General features: G+C 43.5%; 1 protein-coding gene across 1 annotated transcript; it reads right to left on the minus strand.

Annotated features, from left to right (window-relative positions):
• Positions 1-130: 130 nt before the first annotated feature.
• marf1 (meiosis regulator and mRNA stability factor 1) lies at positions 131-13,601 on the minus strand (the record flags this gene model as incomplete). The annotated part of the gene is made up of 26 exons (XM_079220010.1): positions 131-330; positions 804-968; positions 1,177-1,281; positions 1,489-1,549; positions 1,764-2,012; positions 2,162-2,401; positions 3,022-3,249; positions 3,632-3,834; positions 4,077-4,210; positions 4,399-4,541; positions 4,620-4,840; positions 4,941-5,119; positions 5,210-5,329; positions 5,642-5,878; positions 6,027-6,107; positions 6,203-6,381; positions 7,746-7,932; positions 8,084-8,245; positions 8,550-8,704; positions 9,617-10,105; positions 10,457-10,629; positions 10,720-10,837; positions 11,266-11,480; positions 11,638-11,800; positions 12,030-12,893; positions 13,449-13,601. The coding sequence occupies 26 exons, from the start codon at positions 13,599-13,601 to the stop codon at positions 131-133; spliced, it is 5,424 nt and encodes a 1,807-aa protein (XP_079076136.1).
• Positions 13,602-13,923: the final 322 nt, after the last annotated feature.

Below are 13,923 nucleotides of genomic sequence, written 5' to 3' on the forward strand. Positions count from 1 at the left end.
GTGTAGAGGAGACAACACCAACAAAGCTTCTCTGGGGCGACTTCTGTTCACTGTAGCTGGTCAACTCTTGTATTTAGAGTTACACTATATGTGTGAGCTAGTATTGCTTTGTGTACATGTGTGAAGGAGATCATAGGCCTGCTGTGAATGAGAAGTTGGCAGCTAGCTTAATTCTGCTGCGTGAAGCTCTTCTGCTGGGACTGTCCATTGACATGGTGCACGTCATGTTAGGAGGCGGTGAAGGAGGTTTGGCGACTGCAGAGTCGTCTGTGACGTCAGGCTGATCAGTTATGCCGTCAGCAAGAGCTGCCACATCAGGTTCACCACACACTGAAATCACACAAGTACAGACTTAGCTTACACAAAGTGATGTACTCGAATGCATCTTTCTCCAACAGGCTTTTTGATAACTAAAAAGCACTCTGAACATATCTGTGGAAGGCCATTTTTCCACCAATTTGTTAATTAGCAATTAGGAAATCCAGACACTCATTCTGATTTAAGCATCCAATCCTCAAAACACACAAGTCACAGACGACCTGACTGGCTTTAAAAGCACACTTCATTTTGAATGATTATTACCGTTCTGTATTAGAAAATAAAACTACATCCTACATCAAATCTAGTGGCCACTGATGTTAGAAACCTGATTTTAAGTAAAAATTAAGAAAAAGGGTGACTTTAATTACTAAACAGAAGTACAAATCATGTTAAACTTGCAGTATTCCTAGGATTATTCATTTTAACCGATATGGGTTTAAATGCAATACAAATACATCCGACTTGGAACATTAAAAACTGACCTGTTGGTGGAGTTTTTTCCTCAAAGTGAATCAGGTCCATCTCCTGGAGGAGAACAGGGTCTGGGTGGAGCAGAGGTGACGGTAGGCAGGATGGTACAGGACCACACAGTAGATCTACTGGTGATGTCAGACAAAGCAGCTCTGATTCTACTACAACATCGCCACCTGGCAGGTAAGGAACATACTTTGGTTTCATCTATATTGTATCTGATCAGAAGCAGAGCAGTCTTTAAAACAACGCCTTCATTGCATGTTAAACATTATTTTTCACACTTTAGTAAACCGTTAATTATATTCTTAATAATAAATCATGAAAAAAAAGGCAAAATAAGTGTTGAGCACTTGGTATAAATACTTGTGTGACCCATGTTACCTGGACTCTGGGTTCCAGAAGTTGCGTTGCTAATCGGGCTGTCTCTTGGGCTCTCCATGTTCTCTCCTGGCTGGGGGCTGCAAGGAACTGAAGGGCTTGCCCTTGCTTAACAAAACAAAAAACACACCTCCCCGTCATACAGTTTCCATACATTTTTGTAGGCTTCAGCTCAAAACATGACTTTCCTAAGTATTCCCAAAGAGCACCCCCTAGGTCAGACCTGTCATGTGATCCCTTCAGCCCACAGTCTTTATTAACAGCCTGTGTAAATGCAACCAGTAAGCTTGACTAATAAATTAAGCATGCTATTACCTTTCATATCGTTCTTCAAAACGATAATCCTCTTGTGACCATGCCCTTTGATCCAGACCACCTGATAATGACAAGATACAAAGCAATAACACAAAATATGCAGATGATGCTAAAACTATGCGTTATCCTTGTGCAGGGCCTAAACGACAATGAAAATTGATAATGAGCTCTGAATCAAGTACAATAATTAATAACACCTGCAGATCTCACTTATCTATAGGCAGTCGACATGGACAAAGGGTTTTAGACTGAATGAGTATGAAAATGAATCCCACCTGTGGAATGGCGCTGAGCAGCTCGTCAGTGCTGGTGTATCCGTAGGAACGTGGTTCAAGGCTGCAGCATGTAAATTTGTTATAAGCCCCTTGGAACTCAGTCAGGAAGATCTGGTTGTAATGGTAGGTGTGGAGGAGGCCGCGAACGTTACGGGCAAACTGGTAAAGTCTGGTTAGCCTCACCCACTCCTCACCATAACTACTGGCAGTGTTGCCAGCTTTGTTGTTATCATTTTCTTCATTGTACAACTGTAAAAGAGAAATCACACAGTCAGCTCCGCCTCCGTGTGTGACAGGTCAACTACGCAATAAAAATGGCGACACATCAAGAGAACATTTTACTGTAGAAACGCTTGAAAGATTTTGAAGATAATGGCAAAACAAAATCCTCCACTCACCTCCACAAGGTAGGGCAGGCTCTTTAGCAACTCGCTCAGAGAGAGGAACCCATATTCACATGGGTTGAGCGGGGTTCCATGGACAGTCAGGTAATGCTGGCTCAACTCCTCCACTTTGAGACCCCTATTGACCTGCTGCTCCTCTTGGGACATGAGCAGAGCCAGCAGCTGGGAGGTCAGTGAGCGCAAAGACTTCCTGTTGATCAACTGCACTTCCCGACTCCCCGAGCCATCTGCCACCTTGAAATTGAAAGAATGCGCAGTTTGTTAATTTCTCTAAAAGCACTGGACTTACCAAGCAAAGATTGTACTCCAGTCTGTAAGCTGCACTAGGTCACTGAAAAGAATACATGTTTTAGGATGTCAAGAGTGGATTTAAAACATTGGTGGGATAGTCAGGCAAATTGATATGTTCAAATGAGTTCTGAGGAATTCATTTCTAGTTGCTAGACCGTCTTTTGTATTGCTAATGCCACACAAACTCAGGCATCTAGAAACAAAAACATTCTTAGTTTGACCAGTTTACCTTTTGATCATACATGCGAGTTGCAGCTCGATTTCATTTTGAGGCAACAACCACCATCTACTGTGCTTTCCTTTACCTTTCTGCTTTTGTCTTTTATTCCTGGAGCAAAAGAGCAGCTGGGAATTTGTTTAAGAGTCTACGTCAAATTCTGGGAAAGTTTCCAAAGGCAGAGAACGTCTCCTCAAAGGGTATTGAAATACATGGACAGGCACATTAATCAGCTAGTTGAACTTGCCAAAATAGCTGTAACATTGAGTGGTACAACACCAGGATTATTTTGAGGCAAAAAAACACTGAAATACATTTTTTTTTAATCCATTAGCAGTTTCTTTACCTTAACAACATGGCAGAGTTTGGTCAGCAGAGCCGGCAGGGAGCTGGCATCGTAGTCCTGCAGGCGGAGACCATAACCGAAGGTCTTGCTGTACTCCGTGAGCAGCTGGCTGACGGGAAGGCTGGAGTTCTTCTGAGCCCGAAGCAGCTTGACCAGCTGAGCCGCCAGAGCCTTGATACGCTCCACTTCTGTCAGAGTCAGCACTTTCTCTTCACCACACTCCAACACCTGACAAAGGAAAAGGCATTTACACTTTATTAGAAAGATGGATTCAATAACCCAGTTCAATCCAAGCACATACGAGCCTAATCGGACACAGAAGCATTCTGTGTAAATAACAGTAGGAGGAGCAAATGCAATGGGCACGATGATGAACCATTAGCAAGTCAGTTTGAATTAGTAAGTTTGTTTAATGAAGCAAATGGAAACATACGACTCATGAATGGTCACCGTCTTGAGATAAGATCCTGGACATGCAATCCTTTCTCTTGGCTGCACAACATGGACGGATCATTACAGACCAGAAATACACTTTCATTCCTCCTTGTTAAGGGAGGTCGCACCAAGGACCACAAGGCATTATACTGTGCAAACAGTCTTTGTCCCTCACCATCACTATGTTGGGTATTGCCTCGAAGAGCTCCATGAGCTTGGTGAAGCCATAGTAGCTGAGTTTGCACTGACGACCAAAGTGATGGTGGTACGTCGGAATGAACTTGCTGAAGGCCATTCGGCAGTGAGGCTGGTGACGAAGAAGGTCCACCACCTCCTTCCCAAACTGTTTAGTGCGCTCCATTTCTTCCACTGTACGCTCTGCAGGTAAATAAGAGGGAATTCTAATCAATACAATTGTTTTTATATACTTTAAATGATCTGCTTAAAATTATTACTGTTGGTATACTCAACTTCGATATTGTTTAATACAATTATTTTAGAGTACTCAGACGTAATGCAACAAGTTACTTTTAAAATCAGTTTCTTCATAGAGATTTGGGATCATCAATTCACGACTTCCGAATAAGTCTTTTTAATATCTTAAACTGGTTTGAACAGACCTCTCTTGGGAACAGAGATCACTGTATCCATGTCCTGATGTGTAATAGTGATGGTTGTGTCTGGGATCTCAGTCAGCAGGTCCATCAGGTCACATGTGCCATAGTCTATTATCCTCCAGTCTCTAGAGAAGCACCTGATACACAAGATTACATTGCAAACATTAACACTGATAATTCATGTTATATTTGATACTTTTCTCCAACTGTTAATGAGCTGGATTCACAAGCAGACCCACAGGTAAACTGCTAGTATTTATCTGAATGAAATCAAAACTTCTACAAAATACAAACGCATCTTCAGCTCCAAGCTATGATGACTGACCAATGGTATGCCTGCATGAAGTCCTTGATTGACACTTGTTTGCTGGCTTGAAATTTAAGTAGTTTGAGAAGGTCTTGGGTGAAGCGCTTCACTTGAGCACGATGAGTCAGAGTCAGTAAACGCTTGGTACCCATACCCAATATCTGGAGGCAAAGAAAATAAAATTAAACACAATATGTAGGATACAAACAAAAGTACAAAGATCCTCATTAACTTAATACCTGCAGGACATGTGGCACAGCCTCCAGTAGCTCCAGCAGCTTGGAGTAGCCATAGTCAGAGACACGGCACTGCTTGGCAAAATGATGGTGGTATGAGGGTATGAACTTGCTCATGGGCATGAGGCAAGAAGGCTGACTCTTCAACAAGTCAATAATCTCACGGCTGAATTGGATGAGCTGTGGGTTGCCTACTGGACTCTTGCAGCGCTGAATCCATGGCTCTACATGAAATATATATAAAAAAAAAAAATGTCTGCTAAAAATAGCACTAGGTATGGCATTGTAAGAAGCTCAAACATACAACATTTTGAATGTTCCTACCGGAGTTTGGTGCTGGCGGTTTGTTGTGGATCCACTTGATGACTTTGAAGCCATTCTGAGCTGTGACAATTGTGATACTGGGAACACAGGTAATGAGGTGCTCCAGAGGAACACCGTCCTCCAGCATCTCATTGCCTAGCTGCAGAGGGCTGAATTTTGCTGCATAGCAATCTGGAAAACTACATGGAAAATATACTACATTACACACTTCATAAATGTTTGTGTGTCGATTAAGAAAATAATACATTAATTAAAGAGCTGGTTGTAACCTGAGTAATGGAAGAGTTCCTTCATGTGACTGCAAAAGACTGTGGACCTCAGATGCGATGGTGCTCAGAGACATCACAACAAAAGGTATTTTATAAGAGTCAGGGTCAAAGTCAGCCTCACTATAAAAATAAAAAATAAAGAAAAAACAAATTAGTAAGACACACTATCAGTTATGGAAACAGTGGCGACATTCTGTTTCAGTTGTATAGTTCAGAGCAAGTGTGAGACAGGAACATGCTGGGTCAAGATGCTACCAGGTCGCCAACAATACAGGCTTACTAATAAACAGATACCATTTTAATACATATAATTAAAACATTTCAACAGAACAAGTTTCAAAGGAAGGAGCCTGCACCGTAGTGCATTTCATTACATATTTTGAAAATAAGAATTTACTCAGAACGTAATACTATTTGCAAAATGGTAATAACCTGAAGTCCCGCTGTGTGTAGTGTTCTCTGCAGACGGGTTCATGGTACTCCAGCTCCTCAAACACCACGGGGCTGCCGCTAGCAGAGGAGCCCTCCTGGGACTGGGAAGATCCCAGTGGACTCTGACGGATTTGGCTGCTGGGCAGTAGGCACACAAGCCTTGAGCCTCCCTGTTCCCGCATTGCCACCACCTCCGGTAGTCTGTACAGATCCCCAACCACAAGCTTACGGGAATATCTGGAGAGAGAGAAAGGAGCATATAGTTTGGCAGCACAAACTATTCTGACAAGCATATTATCATTATGGAATTGCTATGCTCAAAGTGGAAAATGTGTCAGAGTAAAGCGTTTCATGTTTGAATGCAAGTTGAGACAAAGAGACTTACTTCTTTTCATAGATCTCTGTAAACTTGAAGAGGGGAAGGCAATTGGCAGGTGCATCTTGAAGAATGCTGATGATCTCTGTGCTGTATAATTGAAGAAACAAAAAGCAAGAAATGTACCCCCACAGTCTAGACCAGAACATCTAAAAGAAACCCAACTCAACTACATTTAACTGTACCTGAGCATGGAAAGGGTTTTGTTGCATCCACCAGTGATCAGAGACACCTGAATGCGCTTTCCTCCTATCTTATAACGGTGCAGGCCACTGACGGCACTTATGGCCTGCTGCAGGGACAACATCTGGATTGTGGCCTTCAGCTGATAGTCAGTGTGGGGGCTAAGCTCCACAGCTTTCACCTAGACAAAACAAGTCACACCACAATGAGAAGTTTTGAGATTGGTGTGAATCACGTGTCAAACAGAAAATCTGCACACAAACCCATCTCAAGCGACCGTTGTTTTGGACTCCGACATCTTTGATGAAACCATTTATCAGTAAATATACTTTTTTCACTCACAGCAGCCATTTGGTATGCCATCGTAGGAAAAGCACAAGTGTTAGTAAAAAATACCAACGATGACCGTTGTATTCAAGTGGTCCAAATGAGATTGAGCAAACATGCGCGATACACCAGTACCCTGAAATCAGCTAAATCGAATTTAACAATCATCAATTTTATCTTTACACCTTTTTAGGGCTGCAACAACGAATCGATAAAAATCGATTATCAAAAGTGTTGCCAACGAATTTCATTATCGATTCGTTGTGTCGCGCGATTATTACGCCGGGCAATAAGTCGCGGAGAAGAAAAAAAAAAAAAGAGCGGAGCGGAGCAACTGGCCGGCCAGCGTTTCTGAGATTGGAGTGAGACACGAGAAAAGCTGAGGTTGTGACGTTCTCAAAAATAGAAGATCTTTGACAAGTCGAGTCTTGGCCAATCAGCGTCTTCATGTTCCTCAAACTTGTTTTTAATGGAAGCTAGTCAGCTTGCTATCGCGTTAGCTAACGTGTTTGGGTTGTGTATTGTCGTTAAAGTTACGTTATGTTCCGTTACAGTTCAGTCTTGCTTGTAAAAAACCGTAACGTGATGAAACATGCCGTCACCCCCGGTCTGGTTCAGTTCACGCTGTCACTCGTTAACGTTAAATCGGCACACCGGCGGATCTGGCTGCAGGTTTTTTTACTCAAAGTAGAATGAAGCAAATCACGTCGTTGGGCTTAGCCAACAACGTGACGTCGTGGTCATAAGAGACCCAGAATGAAAGAGTTTAAGGAAGAGGACGCTCTATATGGAGCAGTACAGCTTCCCTCTGTCCCAGTATTTCATACATATTGATAAAGCAGGATATGCTAAATGCAGCCTCTGGAGGGATCAATTACAGTAAAAAGGCAGATGTAAAGCATACATGTGTATGTTTTTAGTGTTAGTCCATTTTATTGTTTTAATTAACAGCTCAGGGAAGTTCAAGGAGCAACCTGTTTGTGCACTTTCTGAAAAGGTTTTGCACTGTCACTTCTGTTTTTGAATAAAGGGTTGGAAATGAACGCTTTTTTGCTAAAAACATTTTTTTATCCGATTCATCGAAAAAATAATCAACCGATTAATCGATTATTAAATTAATCGTTAGTTGCAGCCCTACACCTTTTCTACTGTGGCAAATCAAATATCTTCTGTGAAAAGTATCCATTAAAAAAATAAAAACACTTGAGTTGGCCTTACCCGTCCGTAACGGGAGAAGGTGTCATGCAGCATCTGCTGCAGATCCTTGCGGGACATTCTGTAGTCCAGGTTGGCCACCTGGACCTCTGCCCCATCCAAGAACGGTTCAGGTGTGCCTTCGGGACACGGGCTACGAGTGACAGCCAGGAGGGGTGAGGACCGGCTGGACAGGCAGGGCGATGCACTCCTTTTGTTGTTAGAAAGGCAGAGACAACTTTGAATTCATAACTAACATTACATGCAATATGAAGTTTTGAAGAATTTGTATGCCGCATTAGCAGAATGCGCCCTGTGCAAAAACCAATGCTCATTTATTTAAATAGGAGCCAATATGTCACCTGGATGACCAGGAGCCCTGAGACAGGATGAGGGGACTGAAGCTCCTGTGCAGGTTCAACTTGCTGAAGGCCGAGGGTGTGCTGATCTGGAATTCCCCCGAGCTCCTGTCTGCTTGTTCTGCAGGGGATTCAGTCCCACTGCGAGGGTAGGAGCCTTCTCTTCTATACGGAGAGATGGAGAAAAAAAAAAAAGGGACACCGTCAAGGCTTCTAAATGCGTTATTTTCATTTGCTACACAGTTTGATAGACTTATCCTTTTTCTGAAATAAATATATCTATTTATCACAAATAAGTTTGTACTTAACTTGCTGGAAAACAACAAACAAACATACGGCCATTAGCAGATATTTGGGGTTCAAGTACCGTAGAAAATAATGATTATATGCCCCAAATTATCAAAGGAATTTTCATCTTGCTAACAAATTACATTCTTCTCAGTCTAATATGCCCTTTCCCTGTGTGTACCTCCTCCTGTACATAGATTCTCCAGTGAGGCCAGGCCTGGACAGCTGTTCCATGGCTCCTGTCTCCCCATTACTGTGGGGGGAAGAGGAAGCGGCACGTCCCTTCTCCAGGTGGTGGAAGCTCATTCTGGACTTGCCCTCCAAGCTACTCAGCTCCTGAACCAGACAGAGGCAGCATACGTCAATACTGTAGATGTTGACTGGCTGTGTCAGACTCAATGGATAAAGTCAGGGAATGGCATGAACTGGTATTCAGAAGTTTAGCTCGGGCTGTACAGTTAAGATGAACTAGAAAACACTTATGTTGTGCATCTTAGTTCTGTAGAGAGCTTTGCAATGGGAAGATTATGATGGAAATTGGCATGTTGTAGTTGATAAGTATTCAAACCCATAGTACATAGCTGATGATAGTCATGAGTTTTTCTCAAAAAAAAAGGTTGATAATCATAAACAAATGATAATGTTACTACAGTATTCCGATTGTGCAGGTTCAATATGTTTAGTGTTTTCCTTCAATTCAGGTGCTGAATGAGATTCATTTTGGACTAACTCAATTTCTCTTTACAGACAAATGTTAAAATGCCCATCCCAGTTTTAGTCCATCTATATACAGTAATCAATTCGAGAGAGTCACTTTTCGCCAGTCTTCCACACAAGTCTGATGGTTACAGTCAAGAGAAAAAAAGACATGCCAAGCCAGTCATACCAACCACCCACAGTCAGTTTGATCAGAGGAAAACTACAGAGGCCAAAACAAAAACAGGCATGGCGCAGGTGACATGCATGAAGCAGTACATCAGCACTGATATAAAAAACAGTCAGAAAAGCACAAAAACTATAGGCTAATTCATGCACATATGTTGAATGACCAATGAATATGCAGGACAATAGGATACATGAAGCGCTAATGATAACTAATGCATGCTAGCACAGGCAGACAAATGAAGGCAAGCGAGCAGCGAAAGGCGGTTAGTCAAAGCAGCAATGAGAGGGACATTGGGTTGTAGCCCAGACAAGGACAAAGGGCAACGGAGGTTATGGGACGCAGGCACTGACGATTCTGCTGACCTGATGGGGCTTGGCTGAAGCACCACCGGGAGGCCCACTGCACCCCCTCCTGGGGCTGTAGGGCCTTTCAGGCACCGGGCCAGGGGCATGGCACAGGCGTGTTGCTCGCCGTGGCCTCCTGGGTGACCTCGGCATCCCCAGGGGCAGAAAGGAGGATAGGGATGGGGGTGGGTCAAACATTAAATCCTGGTTTTGATAGGTCTGGGGCCGTGACTGAAGCTCAGGCTCAGGACTTGCATCGTCTCTGGGCCGTGGGGAGAAGGAGACGCTGATTCGGCGGCCAAATACATCCTCATTTTCCATTCGCTTGTGGGCACGCGCAGCTGCCTCAATGCTGCCAAAACGGAGCACTGCTGTGCCCTGGGCCATGCCAAGCACCTTGCCACCACAGTTGTCTGATAGGCGGCGTAGCCTGAGCTTCACAGCGTTCCGTAGGCTCTTGTCACAGTTGACAGGGAGGTTGTGCACATAGAGAAGGTTGAAACTGGGCTGAAGGAGGGGAGGAAGAGACAGTGTGCCTGTCTGGTTTGTATGGTTTACACGTGTAAAAAAAAAATAAAATTAAAGCAGTAGTCTTCCTTTTAGTTTAAAAACAATTTGAAGAATGGCTCAGAGTAATATGGATTATGAAAAATTGTAATGACCCCTAAAAGGAAATTGCGTGAGTAAATAATTGTGATAAAAATTCCCATTCTAACTGCCTTTCTGGCCTCTAGTTAAGTCCACACTGAAATTGAATCCTCCTTGGTAACGTTTGCCAGCAAGTACTTACCTTATTTAATACAGAGTAGATAACAACAACAAAAGCTCAGTCCTAGTGAAAGCATTTATGAGGCATACCTGTGCTTTGACAAGCATACGTGGTGGCAGATCAGCTGTGATCTCCTGGAAGGCCACGTGGCGGTGGGCATGCTGCAGTAGGGCTGAAGATGTATGGCTGCCATGGACCAGGATTACCTGGAAACCATGCCGATGACGCAAGTCACTCAGCTCACTTGCAAAGTTCACATCCGCTAATAAAAATGAAAAAATAACACGCATCATCACAAAAACCCTTCTGGCGTCAAGGCTGTAGTGGATTAATGAATCTGAGATGAACTCACAGGATACTAGTACAACAGTTGCAGGTGCCGTGTGGGTCTCAGCAAAGCGTCTCAGGCTCTGGCGAAGTTTGTCATCGGCAGCGTTCTTGGCTGTGGCGTTGATATGTGCAACAGTAACCTGATGCAACAAATTCAAATTTTTTGGGGGGGAAGATACCAGACATGTTTGGGTCAATTTCTGACCTAGAAATACCTTCAACATTAAATGGGTTGTTCTATAGCATTTGTTTTAGGAACGCTCTAATATGCAGTATTCAATTTGGCACAAAATAAAATTCAATAGTCCAAAAACATCTCATGTCAGTTTAAGTGTCCAAATAGCATTTAATTTTTTCTGGCACGGAACTTGGAAGTGCTAAAGAAATAAGAAAATAAATTAAAAAATTTTTTTTAAAAAAAAGACACTGGCTCAGTGCTTTTTCTTTATGCAGCTGCATACACTCAATGAGAACAAATGGCATAAAGACATTGGCGCACAGAAATAAATGCTTTATGGACGCTCTACTAAATATGCCCTAGCTTAAGGTAAATGTACTTTGAGGGTACCTGGCAATTGTTAAGCTCCTGGATGACAGCTTTACACTCCTTGCTGATATCACAGACGCAAATGAATTCAGCCTCACGGTGACCCTGAAAGAAATGGCTGCGAATACGCTGGACCACAGCTCCAGCAGAGCGTCCACTCGGCACACTGCAGTTCTCGATGTCCCAGAAGACACCCACCGGGGGGATGTTTTCAGGACCGCCGTTCTCTGGTGAACCTAACACACAGTTTGCAAAAAAAATCCATTCTAAAAACACAGTTAACAGCTTTAAAGCATCTTAACAGCTTGAACTTAAATCAGTCCAAACAATATTCCACAAGACCAACAGTACACATGCAGGAATTACAAATTGTATAGCAAAGAGTCCACTAACCATACTTCTGGATAGTCTTGCCAAGGCTGGCAGACGGCATGAGCATCAGACCATCAGAGGAGGTGCCACAGCCATTACAAATGGGAATAGGGATAGGAGCAGTCTGGGGAATAGGTGCATTGGGCCATACCTTTTCCAAGTCTGGTGCCAGACCATTTATGGGCTGCAATTAGGTACAAATCAGTACAACCGTCAGAAAAAATAAATGAATACAAAAATAAAACCAACATCAAGCAATACTACTAATATATCCTAAATGCATATTACAACACACAAAATACCGGTCTCACGGCAGGGTCATACACCCATATAGAATAAAGTTACTTACAGGGATCTCTAGGGTACACAAATACAAAAGAGAGGCCACAGTTATTGAACTGAACGCTACCAACCTTCAACAGGCACTCCTGGCAGTAGTGTGCACCCTTCACACAAACCGTGCGTTCTACATTTAGGTGCATAGGATTAGAGCAGAAGTGTGCTGAGGTGGTTGTAGTGGTGATGGTTGGGTGATCACCAAATGTGGTTCTCTGGGATCTTCTGGTTGATGGGCAGCAGTCGACACCACAAGTGTAGTAGCCAGAAGAGGCCAGGCAAGAGCCATGCAAGGGAGTGGGTAGAGAGGAAACACAGGGGAGAGGGGAAGCCAGGGGTGCTGAGGAGCGAAACAGGCTGGGTTGACTGCATGGAAGAGGTACAGCTGGGCACGTGTGGAGAAGCCCTGAGCAGCAGGAGAGGTAGGGTTGTGATGAAACCGGCTGAGAGGTAGCGATAGAGGACAGCTGAGGTTTGTAACCAAGAGTGGGCAAAGAATCAAGAACTTCACCTCCGCTCCTGCAGCTAATGTGTTTATACTGATGAACAGATGAAGCTACCGAGCAAATGCCTGACCTGCCAATACTGCTGGTGCTGATGGGTGCTCCCAGAGAGCCTGGGGCCATATAGAGCGAGACAACTCCAGCAATACTGCTGCTGGTACCAACAACACTTCCACCACCTGATAACCCATAGCCATCTGTGCTGCAATAGTCACAGTGCGTGTAAATGCTTACTTGAGGGCTAGCCCCTTCTTGTTGCAGCTGTGATTGTGGCGGCTGCTGAAGAGAGTCTTGTATAAGCGGAGGAGGAGGCAAGCAGGGAGGAGGCATAGGGGCCAGAGAGAAGGGCTGGGATGATTGAGAAGAGGATGTATGGTGTGGAGGAGGAGGGACATCTTTCAGTTCCAGCACAGCCGTTCTGCTATCCATGCAAGTGTTCTGTAACATAAAATGACCAGCAGATTATTTCACTTTAAGTAACAATGTTCTGTTGCAAAAGGCAAACATTTCATCTAAATAATCAAAATGGGTGTGCAATGGTAACAGCACCCTCAAAGCACTAGATAACAACGGCAACCATATTTAACAACTTCAAATGTATCATGCTATCTCTGTAAACACTTAAATGCTGCATTTAAAGTATATCCCAGCATCTCCAAATCTGCGCTTGTTTTACCAGCTGATAATGCTGGTAAAACAATTATTTGATTGTTATATTTGATGCTAAAATGGTTAGGACATTTATCCCTGGTTGAGTTTCAAATGTAACAGTTGATTACAATTCATGTTAAGGAAATATAGATGATAAATATGAAATAACAAATTGCACCAGATTGTTGCCTCGAACCGTATCTCTGATAACGGGACTGAATGAAAGTCCTTTTAATTGAGCGTTCACAATGCAGATTAAGTCAACTTCCTCCACTCTCCCCTACATGCCTGTGTATCACTGAGGCCTTTGGATACCTGGACAGCACACACTGAAATACCTACTTCTTTGTCTGCCTGATGAGCTGCGGTAGTCTCATTGGTGGGGAAGCAGTCTTTGAGTTTCCATAGCAGGGTTGAGGCCTCCGTTTTGGGGTGATTGAGCCATGGGAAGGGTCTAGAGCTGCATATGGATTTCTCCTTTCCCAGTCCTTCCATTATACATCCCAGAGAAGTCTTCCACCATACTGTCACCTCTCTTCTCTCTCATGCTTTCCTGTGAAGAGGAAACGAAAGTTAAAAGTACAGACGAGTTAGATGCTCCACACCTTTCGGAGCCCCGGTGCGTCGGTAACGTTAACGTCAAGTAAAACACTAAAAACGTTGCACTAAACCTTACCGACACATCTAGAAAGCACAGGTCGGGTCCACACAGGTCATGAAGGTGCGTTTGACTCAACACCGCTACGTAACGAATGTACCAACTAGCTAGTTAAGGGGAACGTCATTATGTATGAGACACGACAGTGGGCGAGGTTGG

Source organism: Taurulus bubalis (assembly GCF_910589615.1).
Source record: "Taurulus bubalis genome assembly, chromosome: 6".
Taxonomy (NCBI): Eukaryota; Metazoa; Chordata; class Actinopteri; order Perciformes; family Cottidae; genus Taurulus; species Taurulus bubalis.